The sequence below is a fragment of the Mus caroli genome, unplaced genomic scaffold, assembly GCF_978045245.1.
Source record: "Mus caroli unplaced genomic scaffold, Mus_caroli_1 scaffold_13, whole genome shotgun sequence".
Classification (NCBI taxonomy): domain Eukaryota; kingdom Metazoa; phylum Chordata; class Mammalia; order Rodentia; family Muridae; genus Mus; species Mus caroli.
The window spans coordinates 45,820,017-45,834,037 of NW_028227268.1; the positions used below are offsets into that span (position 1 = coordinate 45,820,017).

At 43.0% G+C, this 14,021-nt stretch overlaps 1 protein-coding gene across 1 annotated transcript in view; it reads left to right on the forward strand.

Moving 5' to 3' along the window:
- The first annotated feature begins 5,881 nt into the window (after positions 1 to 5,881).
- Positions 5,882 to 14,021, forward strand: part of Cpd (carboxypeptidase D) — a 74,083-nt gene continuing 65,943 nt past the window's right edge. Inside the window, exons 1-2 of the mRNA XM_021176197.3 lie at positions 5,882 to 6,703; positions 12,122 to 12,369. Of these exons, the coding sequence (XP_021031856.1) occupies positions 5,946 to 6,703; positions 12,122 to 12,369 (1,006 nt within the window). The 5' untranslated portion in view covers positions 5,882 to 5,945. The remainder of the gene's footprint in view (positions 6,704 to 12,121; positions 12,370 to 14,021) is intronic.

Genomic DNA, 14,021 nt, shown 5'->3' on the forward strand with positions numbered 1-14,021 from the left:
ACGAGTCTAGAACTCAGAAGTTAGAGGCAAGAAGAATTGGAGTTCAAGACCACGATCAGCCGCATAGTGAGTTGGAGACCAACGTAGGCTACAGGAGACTCTGTCTCAAAAGAAAAACGCAAACAAACCGGCATACCCACTCTGGGTTTCACAAGCACCCCAAACCTGAAAGGTCTCAAGCCCAACCCCCCAATTCCTTTCCCAACACCCAAGCTCCTCCCACACAGCCTCTCTTCTTCTGAAGTCTTTCTTTCTGGTACTGGTGAAGCCATCTACTTCATCCTCCTCATGGGTTTGTCATCTCCATGTTTTCTTCCTTCCGTTGTTCTGATCCAGGCAATTGCCAAACCCAACCACCTAAACATCCCTCAAATACTTTCCTCCTTAAGATTTATTTATTTTATGTGTATGAGTGTTTTGCCTGCATGTATGTATAAGGACCACATGTGTGCCTGGTACCTATCAGGTACCTGTTGGTACCAGGTCAGATGAGGACATTACATCCCCTGGAACTGAAGCTATGGGTGGTTGTGAACCACCATGTAGGTTACCAGTAACAAACTTGGTTCCTCTACAAGAACAGCAAGTGCTCTTAATCACTAAGCCATCCCTCCAGGCCATTCTTTTTAAAAATAATTTTATATGCATGGGAGTTTGGCCCGCATGTATTTATGTGCACATAGGCATACTTTTTAAAATAATTTTATGTGCATGGGTGTTTGGCCTGCATGTATTTATGTGTGCATATGTATGCAACACCGTTGGAGGCCAGAAGAGGAAGTCTGATCCCCTGGAACTGGAGTCACAGACAGTTGTGAACCACCTTGGCCATGCTGGGAATTGAACCTGGGTCCTCTGGAAGAACAGCCATCTCTCCAGCTCCAAATCCTTTCGTCTTTCTGAATTTAGCAAATCAGTCCTTTTCTAAAGGGACCTTCTTTAGCCTGCTCCACACACTTGGTACATTCTTGCTAAAACGTCATCTAAAGCATCATCACATGTGGCTCTGTAACTTCTCGATTTGATGTGGAAGGACACAAGCCCCCTCCCCCCATGGCATTATAAGGTGTTCCTTATTTGGCTAGCTTACCTTTATGGCTTTGCCCCTTACTGCTTCTCTCAATGAGTTTTCGGTTCTAGCCATTGTTCTCTGCATACTTGCTGGTCCCTCTCCCTGGAGTGCTTTGCTCCATCTTTCTTTTTTTCTTTTTTTAAATACTACTAAGAACAAAGCTAAGGCTTGGGGTATAGTTTAATGATACAGCATTTGCCTAGTAGGCACAATGCTGTGGTTTCAAACCCCCAGAGCACATGGACACATGTGCACACAGACACACGGTGCTTTGTTATGTATTATACATGTAAACCATTGCATTTGATTTTCATAAAAATAAAAAATAGCCGGACCTGGTGGCACAAGCCTTTAATCCCAGCCCAGCACTTGGGAGGCAGAGGCAGGTGGATTTCTGAGTTTGAGGCCAACCTGGTCTACTGAGTGAGTTCTAGGATAGCCAGGGCTACACAGAGAAACCCTGTCTCAAAAAACCAAAAAAAAAAAAAAAATATATATATATATATATAAAATAAAAATTTTAAAAACTTGCTCAAGGACAGTGGTTCCCAACCTTGCCAATGCTGTAACCCTTTAAGACAGTTCCTCATGTTGTGGCGACCCCCAATCATAAAATTACATTTGTTGCAACTTAACTGTACTTTTGCTACTGTTATGAATCTTAATGTAAATACCTGTGTTTTCTGATGGTCTTAGGTGACCCCTGTGAAAGGGTCATTTGACGCCCAAAGGGGTTGCCACCCACTGGTTGAGAACTATTGCTCAAGGTGAAGAATCTATAATATGATCAGAGGGAACTCAGTCAGTACTGACATCAAAGCCAGTGAGCTGGCATGATGGAGGTTTTTCTCTGACTGGACATAAATGCTTTTTCCTTTGTATTCCAAAAGCAGGTGTTTGTTTTGAAGTTCATAACATAGAAACGATGTTTGTAACAGAGGTCAAGTACCCAGATTTTCACAACCCTATTTTGAGAGCTTGCCTAGAGTGACAGTGTGCTTCAATGTCTTCATTTTTGAAATGGAAACAGTAGTACCTATCTCTTCAGACTGTGAGTCCACGGCGTTGTTGCAACAGTGTATGCTAGAGCCTTGCCCTGATGGAATGAATGCCTTTGTAATGTGTTATATCTATGTTTTCTGGTCCCTCAGTAGCTTCTGCCTCTGAGAGAAGAGAAATCTTCCCCATTCATCTTCCAATTCTCTGAAACTCATAAGGCAGAAATTTCAATAGCCTTTGTGCTCCATAAATGCTTGCCATATTAAGTTTATAAGTGTGTAGGTGTTTTGCCAGACAACGAGACGTTTACAAGTGTAGGATCGTACTGTTTTAATTATGCACAAATCTTTTGAAGAAAGTAGTTATGGAATAGGCTGGCTATCCACAAGCTTCTACCCTGTTTTTTAAAAATCCAGATTTTTACCACTCAGCTACTGTGAAAAAAGAAGCCACTCCAAGTTTGTTACTTGTGAGCCAAGGCTTTGCTTTTGTGGGAGGCAGAGTAGGAAAAGGACACCTGCCACAAGCTCCCAGGCTTCTGGAACAGAGGGCAGTATTCAGCTGTGGGTAACTACAAAGCCAGCCCTCCTCCCCTCTATGCCCCTTCACTGAGCCATGACCTGGTCTGCAGCTTTGGGTTTCATGACAGAGCCAAGTTGTACTTGGAAGGAAGAAGGCTCCAGTCCTTTCAGAGCCCAGGTCTGCACTGTGGGAGGCCTAAGGATGCCAGGGAGGGCACTGACTCAAGTTACATACTATTATTCCACTGACGCTTGTTTATTTGTGTTTCAGCCACCCTTCCTAGGTGAAGCAGCCCTGCCAAGGCCATCCAAAGAATGATAGAAAATGATAGAGAAGGAAATATTTGATTAGAGGTTAATATGTCCCCTGGGCTCTTTCCATTTGGGTGATTACAAAAATGCACAGTGTAATGATGAAGTACTCCCAGAGGAGAAAAGGGTCTCTCTGCATGGAGCTGGGACTTTATTTCAGATGAGTTACAGCCCTTGTGCAGCATACAGCCTCGACTAATGGGACAAAAAGAAGAAGTATTCTCAAAACTAGAGTGGTTGTGTGTTCTGTAGCAATTTCCTCCAAGATCAAAACCTTCTATCTTGGAGGGTCACATATTAAGGTGCAGAATGCTAAAGGGGGAGGAGAAGCTTTCCATCTTGCTGGAAAGCTTCATTAGCCCCAGAAGTAAACACTTCAGCCTCTTCAGGAAGTCCCTGAAACTGACCAGATTCACTAGACTCCTCCCTCTCTAAGCATATAAGCAGTAAAGACTACTAAGACACACTCTCAGATCTGCTGAGGTACCTAGAAGAGGCTCTGGGAGAATGCAGAGACCACCTGTCTAGAGGATGCTGAAGCCAACTGAATTGACTGCTAGATGCACTATCAACCTGTTGTACTGCCTGCAAGTTATGTAGTGCCCTCCAGTTTTCCAGTTTATGAACCATCGCCCATGTGGGGTGGGCTTTTGGCGATGCAGCTGTTGTCTTTGAGTGATTTCTGCTCCTGTAAGCAACCCCTGAATCATATTCCTGTAAGTAACATCAATAAAATTCATTGATTCACCAAGTTGAATTTTAGTAGTATCCTTGCTTTGGTCTGTCATTGGTTCCATATCTGTGGTGAGCAGACATTTGTTCATGTCTATGCAGGAATAGTTTCACACAGCACTGCTTGTTACCATGGCAATGTTCAATTTGGAGCCAGCCTGCCATCCTCTCTCTGGGTCGGCAGGAACGGTCTCATTTCACCCCTAAGGTCATTTCCAGCCATTTCTTTCCACTTCCACCAGCTCCATCCTCGTTCAGGGACTCAGTACCTTCTTAGATTATGTGCTCCTTGTGGGTCCCTTGGCCTCATGTTTAAGATTGCCTATTCCGTTCTTTAAGTTACTATCATGGGGAGGTTTTTCTAAATTAGCTTCAAACCCATCCTTGGCTCTTTATTGATACCTCTGTGATCCCCATCGCCAGTAACCTGGACCTACAAACAATTCTAGAACACCTAGTCTCTGCTCGGAAACTTTCCGACCTCCCGTGCATGCTCCTCCTTCTACCCAGAATTCTTCACTCCCATCTTGGCTTCTTCCCTAGCTTCTTGGTTGCCTCCTCCTCAGACTGAATGAGGTTTTCCTCAGGAATGTCCCCACAGATGTATTGCATCGGTCATCCCTGCAGTGGATCTCTAACTATGCAAGCAATGCCTTGCTTCCCAGCTTCTAGCTTTGACAGACACCAATTGCTCAATAAATACTTAGTAATCAGTGAGTTCCACGGGCTCTATGAAGATTCTTTTTTTTTTAATTTTTAATATTTTTTATTACATATTTTCCTCAATTACATTTCCAATGCTATCCCAAAAGTCCCCCATAGCGCCCCCCACTTCCCTACCCACCCATTCCCATTCTTTTGGCCCTGGCATTCCCCTATATTGGGGCATATAAAGTTTGCAAGTCCAATGGGCCTCTCTTTCCAGTGATGGCTGACTAGGCCATCTTTCAATACATATGCAGCTAGAGACAAGAGCTCCGGGGTACTGCTTAGTACATCATGTTGTTCCAACTATAGGGTTGCAGATCCCTTTAGCTCCTTGGGTACTTTCTCTAGCTTCTCCATTGGGAGCCCTGTGATACATCCAATAGCTGACTGTGAGCTCTATGAAGATTCTTAATTAGAGTTCAGAAACTGGAACCATCCAGCACCGAAAGAAGGGAATAATAATGGTTATCACAATTATGTCATTAGATGGGTTAGAATTTCACGCTTGATAAAAGGATTGCCAAACTTCAAATTTCTTCAAGCTAACGTGATTAAACTCTACTTGGAAGGTTAGGTTTTTCTGGACTTAACCAAATACCTTGGGGGAAGTGCACTTGCCAAGCAGGTATTTCTAGACATGGCAAATCTATCTCTTAAAGACAGCATTCCAAAACTATAGCTATGGCTGTATAGAGGTGATCTAGATACTCCTACTCAAAAGAAGTGTGAGAGGAGGGTAAGGTCACTAAAAAATGATATCTCCCCAATGAGAGCCGAGGCCAGCACACAAAGAAGACAGTTACAACACTCTTGAATGGCCAATTAAGACCACATTAAGACAGAGGGCGCCTACTATGGAAGTTTCCACTTAATAAAGGAGATACCTAGTCACGCGACAAATCAAAAATAGAATTGATTGCTTTATGAGGTGCGCTAGGTGTCTCATTCTCTTCAACTGCATGTAGGCAGATGGGCTCAAGCCCAGGTAGAACCCATGGCGGGGGGGGGGGGGGGGGGCGAGGGGGGCGGGGAAGGTGCAAAGGAGATGGGACTAAGGAGGTCTTTGATTTTCCAAGGAGATTAAGATTCTTTCTAACTTCCTGATTTTCTCAAGAGTCCTTTAATCTTTGGAACCTTTCGATTCTTTTGATTACTGACTCTAAAGCATTAAAGCGTAGCTAAGAAATGCTGCAACGAAGAAGGGGGCTAGTAAAAGCTCTCAGAGAATTTCAGAGGAGAAGCCATAAAGAAGAGACTGAGCAAAAAAAAAACAAAAACAAAAAACAAAAAACAAAAAAAAACCCGAGAGAAGTAGAAGAGGAAATAGGGAGGCGGGAAGACAGAGAGTAGAACCTTAGTGGAGGAAAGGAAAGCGACTAAAGTCCCTAAGGACTGGAGTGGAGAAGGCACGCCCAGAGGGAAAATCGTCCGCCTTAAGGAAAGCCCCGCCCCCTAGCGTGACACCCAAGCATTCAAGGCTAGGATTGGCTAAGGCTGGAGGGCGGGATGGGGTTGCTAGGCGCTGAGGGGATCCGGCGGGCTGCCGCCGCCCGGAGTGTGGAGCCGCTGGAGCGGAGCGGTATTAGCGGTGTTGCTGGAAGATGGCGAGCGGCCGGGATGAGCGGCCGCCCTGGCGGCTGGGACGCCTGCGCCTGCTGCCGCCGCCACCGCTGCTGCTGCTGCTGCTGCTGCTGCTACTGAGGAGCTCGGCCCAGGCGGCACACATCAAGAAGGCTGAGGCTACCACGACAACCGTTGGCAGCTCCGAGGCGGCCGAGGGCCAGTTTGACCACTACTACCACGAAGCGGCGCTGGGCGAGGCGCTGGAAGCGGCGGCGGCCGCGGGGCCACCCGGCCTGGCGCGTCTCTTCAGCATCGGCAGCTCGGTGGAGGGCCGGCCGCTGTGGGTGCTGCGCCTCACAGCCGGCCTGGGGCCGCCGCCCACCGCCGCCGCCGCCGCCGCAGGGCTGGACGCCGCGGGGCCGCTGCTGCCCGGCCGGCCGCAGGTGAAGCTGGTGGGTAACATGCACGGCGACGAGACGGTGTCACGCCAGGTGTTGGTCTACCTGGCCCGCGAGCTGGCGTCGGGCTACCGCCGCGGGGACCCGCGCCTGGTCCGCCTGCTCAACACCACCGACGTGTATTTGCTGCCCAGCCTGAACCCGGATGGCTTCGAACGTGCCCGCGAGGGTGACTGCGGCCTCGGCGACAGCGGCCCGCCTGGGAGCAGCGGCCGTGACAACAGCCGAGGCCGCGACCTCAACCGCAGCTTCCCTGACCAGTTCAGCACCGGCGAGCCACCTTCCCTGGACGAGGTGCCGGAGGTGCGCGCCCTCATCGACTGGATCCGCAGGAACAAGTAAGTGTTGCTTGACTCTGCTTTCGGTCCCACGTGAGCCTACGAGGCCAGGAGGCTTATTCTGACAGCCAGCAGGCGCCCAAACAATGCTTGCCAGCCTAAGGGGTCGGGGACAGTCGGTGTGGAGAGTGACACCCTGAAACTGGAACGGAGGCCAGGCTGCAGTACCTCTTCGTCTTGCTAATTGTAAAGAAGCCTGCTTGTGGCTGTCATTTGTGCAGGGCAAGCCTTGGGGGGGGGGGGGATTTTTTTTTCCTGCCATTCTATCCCTATTTTTGAAAGACCATCGTGTATATGAGCAACGGGTACGAATTTTAAGGATTCCTAAGTTAGCACCTTCATTATGTAGCTAAGCTTGTCACTAGAAGCACTGTGGCAAGCACTTTCTGCGACTGCATTATGTCACTCGATGTTGACCACAACCGGGCGACCTAGACACCACTCATATCCTCTAGACACCACTGGTACTCTTGTTTTGCATACGGGGAAATTGAAGGGCAGACTGGTTGACTAACCTCGGGGAATCTAAGCCTGGTTACTCAGTGCTCCACTGCCAGGGAGACAGAATGTAGTTCAGAAATAGCAAACGACACCCCCAGTCACTTCCTCTGCTACTGGATAGAAACCCATTCTCCTGCCTTTACTTCTGATTTTGCTTAGGGGAGTATGGAATAAAGGGAAACCCCCACAGATCAGAACTGCTTTATTTCTGATGCCAGCTGTACTCTTTCTTACTGCGGTAGTACAGCCAGACATTGACATCGGTAACATTTAAGCACCCTGTGGGGTTTTATATTTTTGGTTGTGAGCCTAGCCTTTAACGGGCTGAGCCAACTCTCCAGCCCGTGTGGGGTTTTAAGAGGTAAAAACTAGAAGTATGAGGACCTTCAAAACCTAGTATGTAACAAGAGCTGTTATAAATACATATGAGAGGTTTACTCAGTTAAAACTTGACAGAAACTGTTCCCCATGACAAAATGTGCTTGAGCTGCAAACTTAAGGCTCCCTAGCTCTTGGAGAGGGGCTGTGATCTAACTCTTCAGAGCTGAGGAGTAAGAGGAGGGAGGAGTGGAGGAAGATGGTATTACTCCAGATAGAGTCTTCTCGTCTGAAGTAAACCTGTACCTCTTTCCTTTCTAGAGCACCAGCTGTGCCAGCATATTCCCGATGTGTATCTTCGTTAGGCTTTTGAGGGCGGTAGTTGGGATCTTTGTATCATGAGTTGAAGGTTTTTTTGACTGGCAGATGAGCCGAAGGTAAAGATGAAGAAAGACGTTTCTCTGTGAGACTTGGAATCATTTCTTATGTAGCCCAGGCTGGCTACAGACAGGCTATGTAGCCAGGTATGACCTGAGCTCCTGATCTTCCTATTTTTGCCGTAGCTGAAATTACAGCCATGTGCCACCAGCCTTGGTTTATGCCGTGCCTGTGGTTGAACCCAGGGCATCATGCATGCTAACAAGTACTGTACCAACTGAGCTACATACTGCCTTCCTGACGTGATGTCTTTTGTAAGATGTCAGTCATATATTATGAAATCTAGAAAATTGTGGACATTATGATAGTTCCAAATGGTTTTTAATCATCTGTCTTTCACTTTACTAGTGTGTAGAAGGTCCCCTGTAGATGCTTATTCTGTTTAGATGTTGTAGGACAGTTTCCTCTCCTTGACCATGTCAGACTTCTGAACATCTGCACAAGTTTGATTTTGATATGGCCCTTAAACTACGACAAGGTGCTATGACAAGCAGGCCTTTTTATTTTACTTTTTGTTGTTGTTTTGAAACAGGCTCGCCTGAAATTCACCATGTAGACCCGGCGGCTGGCCTCAAATTCACAGAGATACTTGTGCCTCTGCTGGAATTAAAGGTGCTTGCCATTGCCAGCTAGGGCTTTTTTTTTTTTTTTTTTTTTTTGAGAAACTGTATCACCTGCACTGTTTGCATTCATTGCTTGGGTGTTTAAAATGTCCCATAACACCTCTTGCAGGGACTTTATCTTTGGTTGTTCTGCTGTGGCCAATGTGAAGAATTTTTCTGAGGTGATACTGACAGTCTCAAGGCAAAAATTCACTCTCTGCTTAACTCTTCCAAATTAGTGTCATTTAGTGATCACGAGTCCCCCCACATCACGGTCTTCTTGGCTCGCTGATGGGCACTGGTGTGTTTTCTAGGAGTTCAGGGCTCAGTTGGTATTCCAGACTCTGTCTGTCCTGTGGCAGGTGGCTTTGATTACTTATCAATCCCAAATTTTTGTGTGTGTTTTTTTTCAGATGTAACGCTAATAAAAAAGGAAAATTTATGCATAACTTCAGTCTTAAAATAGAACTCAAAATACATATTCATTAATGACTAATTAATAACAGGATGTTGATATGTAAATAAAATTTAAAACACAAACACAATTACAGATTGGTGGATGGGAGGGATATTAAAAAGAAAAACACAGACATTAGTCTATGTGAGAAAACTATACTTTTAAATGTGTTTTGTGGAGTAAGTTGCTTCAGCGACGTCCTGATATTCCTTTCATCCAGCTCACTCCTTCCTTCTCTCTTTCTCTCTGTCTCTCTTTCTCTCTTTCTCTCTCTCTCTCTCTCTATCTATCTCTCTCTCTCTTCTTGACAGGGTTTCTCTGTGTGGCCTTGGCTGGCAATCCTTATGCTCAGAGAAACCTACCTCCCAAGAGCTGGAATTAAAGGTGTCCACCACCTCCTCCCAATGCATATTAAGTTTTTCAATGCTGGCATTTATAGTTCAGTAGTGGAGTGCCTTCCTTATCTATGTGGGGCCCTGAACTGAAAGGTGAGGGATAAGGGAGAAAAGAGAGAAAAACTCTTAAGACATTTCTTTGGTTTATGAGGGTTGAACCTCAGGGCCTGGAAAGTATTCTACCATTGAGCTACATCCCAACCTTTGGTATACTTAATAAAGAATGGTATCGTCATGTTGGTTTTTTTTTTTTTTTTTTTTGGTTTTTGAGACAGGGTTTCTCTGTGTAGCCCTGGCTGTCCTGGAACTCACTCTGTAGACCAGACTGGCCTAGAACTCAGAAATCCACCTGCCTCTGCCTCCCGAGTGCTGGGATTAAAGGCATGCGCCACCATGCCCGGCTGATACAGATTATTTTTGAGGGATATTGTATATGATGTATAATATTTTTGAGTCTTTATTGTTATTCACATATCAAATTCTCCATTTTTAAAGAGGTTGTTTATAGGGCTATAGGAAAAATATAATAAAGTTAATTTCAAAGTTAATTTTAAAAATATATAAAGATTATTATTTTTAATATGGTATATTTAGCAACTTCTTTAAATCTTATGATACTGAAGTCAAACACTTGAGGATTTAAGTGGAAATCTTAAAACATCTTTCAAATAAGGTTGGAAATGATACACAAAGCTGCTTTGACAAAGATACTAAAGAGTAGCCTTACAGCTACTGTGACAGGTATTGCTTTGTTTTGACATTGTCCCCAGAAGAGTGACATTGTATCTTAAAACTATGTAATTAGAATACAGAGAATCACATTTAATTACTCTCATAGATTACTAATGTTACCTGGTTGTAAAAGTGGTTGAAACATCAGGTCCTCTTTATGATGTTTCTGAGAAGTATTGCAACAGTGTTGAACAAAAGGATCTCTCATTTAGTAGAGTCTTAACCTAAAATATGTGAAGTAGCACACCCCACTTACACAGAATATTCAGGGCTTTTCTGTTGTTGCTTGTATGTATTTTAATGCCTGCAGTAGTGTTCAGCTCATAGTTAATACTTTAAAAATGCTTGTTGCTAAGTGAAGTGCCTGAACTGGGAGAGCCTTTTTATAGTTTTCCCAAAGTAAATGGAGGAAAAAAAAATCTAGAGTTGTTTTAGAAATGCAACCAGAAAGTAAATGGTTAATACAGTAGCTAGGTGGAACTAGAAAGCTCGATGTGACAGCCTTTATTGTTCCAGGGTTGTTCTGTCACTCAAGGAGGGGCAGTGGCAGTCAGAAGCAGACTGAAACTGACCAGGATGTTAGAGAGCTCCAAAGAAATGAACATTTGTTGAGGAGCTAGTGTGGAGTTCTGATCGTGTGTTGGTTTTAGTAGATGTAATAATTCTGAGAGGTGGGCTGAATATTCACATTTTATAGATGAGATAGAAATGGGGATTTAGAGGCAATGACTTCTGATCACATTACTGTTGAAGAACAGCTCTGGGGGACATCTACAATGAAATGAGGCTGGGGCTGTAGCTCAGAGTTAGAGGGTGTGGCTAACACGAACTTTGCTTGCTTAACCCCCAGAACCCACCCCCGCCCCATGTAGAATTGTTTTTGAATAGAAACCCCCTTGTCTGTGTCAGTTTGGTATCCAGTGGCCCAGGCAGAAACCTTGGGGTAGCAGAGGATGGCTCTGTATTGGTTTTCTCTGAAAGAAGCTCACTATATATATATCAGGTGGAGTTTTCCTGAATCTTTCCAACTTTGCATCTTTCTTGAAAATATAATTTGGTATAAGGATTTTGTGAAACTGGAGTCAGATAAGATATATTGTGTTTACTGCCCAAAGAAAAATTTCAGGATAAGGCAGTAAGTATATAGAACATAATGTTATTAACTTACCTCTTGTATTCAGCACATGTTTATTATGTTAGCCACTTTTCCTATGAAATTGACACATTATGAAACATAAGTTCCAAGTTACACTATATGAAATTGTCACTTTTATAGGTAGGAAAAAATAAGATTGAATTCTGGCAAGTTCCTGTAGGTCAACCTAATTAATGAATTGGAAATTTCTCACGTAAGACACTTCCTAAAACATTAGTTAATGTGGTTTTTATTCAGCAACATGTTCAATGATGGAAACCTCTGTAAGTACTTATGGTTAACTTGAAATGTAAAAGCACCCTGATTGATTGATTGATTGCTGGGGATCAAACCCAGGGCTTATGCATACTGGGCAAGCACTCAGCCATTAAGCTATGTCTTTAGTTCTGAAATTTTAAATACCTTTTTATATTTATTTATATGTGTTGGAGAGCACACATGCCAAGTGTGCGTATAGGTTAGGAAACAACTTGTGGAACTCAGTTCTCCCTTCCACTGTTGTGGGCCCTGAGGATTAAATGAAGGGCACTAGGCTTAGTGGCAGGTATCCACTGAGCCATCTTTCCAGGCCCAGGATAGGTATTTGATTTGTGGAGCTGGAGGATAGAGTCAGTGCCTAGCATGTGCCCAGGCCCTGAGTTCATCCTCGGGACTGATTAAGTGAATGATTGAATGAATGAATGAATGAATGAATGAATGAAAAAAGAATAAAGGAAGAAAAAACTGAGTTTATTTATGAAAGATCCTGTGGAGGTTTTAAATGCTTGGTATTGTCTGTGCCTTCTAAGGGTGATATGTAATTTGATTGTGTTTTCAAAGGTTTGTGCTTTCTGGAAATCTTCATGGCGGCTCAGTGGTAGCAAGCTATCCTTTTGATGATTCTCCCGAGCATAAGACCACTGGACTCTATAGCAAAACCTCCGATGATGAAGTCTTTAGATACTTGGCAAAAGCTTATGCCTCTAACCACCCTATAATGAAAACTGGCGAACCCCATTGTCCAGGAGATGAAGACGAGACTTTCAAAGATGGGATCACGAATGGCGCGCACTGGTATGACGTGGAAGGTATGCCAAGTACTGATTCTGTTGCATTTCCTTCTGTTGGTTTAGCTTTCTTACATGTATTCTGAATGCAGGAGGAAATGTGCAATTTCACTTCTTAAACAGGTTATTTCTTTGTATGTCTGAAGTTTCCAAAACTACAGCAAAATTTAAAGACGACCACAGAAATATGTACTATCTCCAGTTGAACTCCCTTGCTGATCTCTTACCCCATATGCTCCACCTCCCTGTCTACACATGCCTCTCCCCCCCCCCCCCATTCTTCCCCAGACCACTCAAAAATTTGTGGCTGACAGATCCCTTAAGTCCCTCAGCACTTGTTCTTCCAAGCACCATTCCCGCATCTGAGAGGTCAGCAATCAGTCAGCGCTGTCATCCACATGCTGCCTGGACTTCATGTCCCTTGTAGTTCCTTTTTCTCCAAATCCAGGATCTGGTCAAGGCACAGCCATTATATTTGATCTTGTTAAGAATCTGGGCGGGAGCCAGAAAGATGGCCCAGTGGATAAAGGCACCTGCCACCAAGCCTAACACCCTGAGTCAGGGCCATAGGACCCATATGGTGGAAAAAGAGTACTAACTCCCGAAAGTTGCCTCCTGCTCTCCGCATATGCACTGTTGCATGCGTGTACCTACCTACCTGCCTAAACACATGTGAGCGCACACACACACACACACACACACACACAGAGAAATGTAATTGTAATGAAAAAAAAAAACTAAAACAACAGTCCAAGTTGTTGTCTTATAGAACTTTGCAATTTTTAGGTTTGTTACTTTCTATATTGTACTTCAACTTCAGTTTCCCAGTAAGACTATTATATAGACCATATCACATGTCAGGAGACACAGAAAGTTAAGTTATAGGTCTTAAATTATTTGGCTAGAAATAGTGACTATCAATCTTATCTTTTACATAAAGGTATATTTGCTCATGTATTTTAATCTGTGGGTTGATCATGGAATTCTGACTTTCTTTATATATATATATATATATATATATATATATATATATATATATATATATATACAATCTATAAATATTAAAAACTATAATATATAATATATAGCATATACTATATAAAAACTATATTTATATATATTTGATATAATATACAATATAATATACTATTTTATTATATAGTGCATGTTTAATATATAAATTATAAATATTCTATATTATGTATTTAATGTATAAATATATGAAAAGATCATATATATTTATGTAAAATATATTTATATAAAATTATAATATATAAATATTATTTTATATTTATATGAAAGTATAATATGTTTTATATATTATACTTTCATATAAATATATTTTAATATATAGATTATATAAAATTATGTTTTATATAAATACATGTATGATAACTTATATAATATAATATATAAATATATTTAAATATATATTTAATATTATGACTATTATATAAATATTATATATACATCTATTTAAATATATTATACATAAATATTTAGCCAAAAAATTTGCCATTTTGCTTTCTTTGCTTGATCATGCATGTGAATGCCTGTTTTTGTGAAAATTTTTGTGGTGTTGAGGAATCAAACTCCAGGGGCCCAGTCAGCCTAGGCAAGTTCTTTATCGCATCAGCCCAACCATTCCAGGCTTGAACTCTTTATCATCTTGC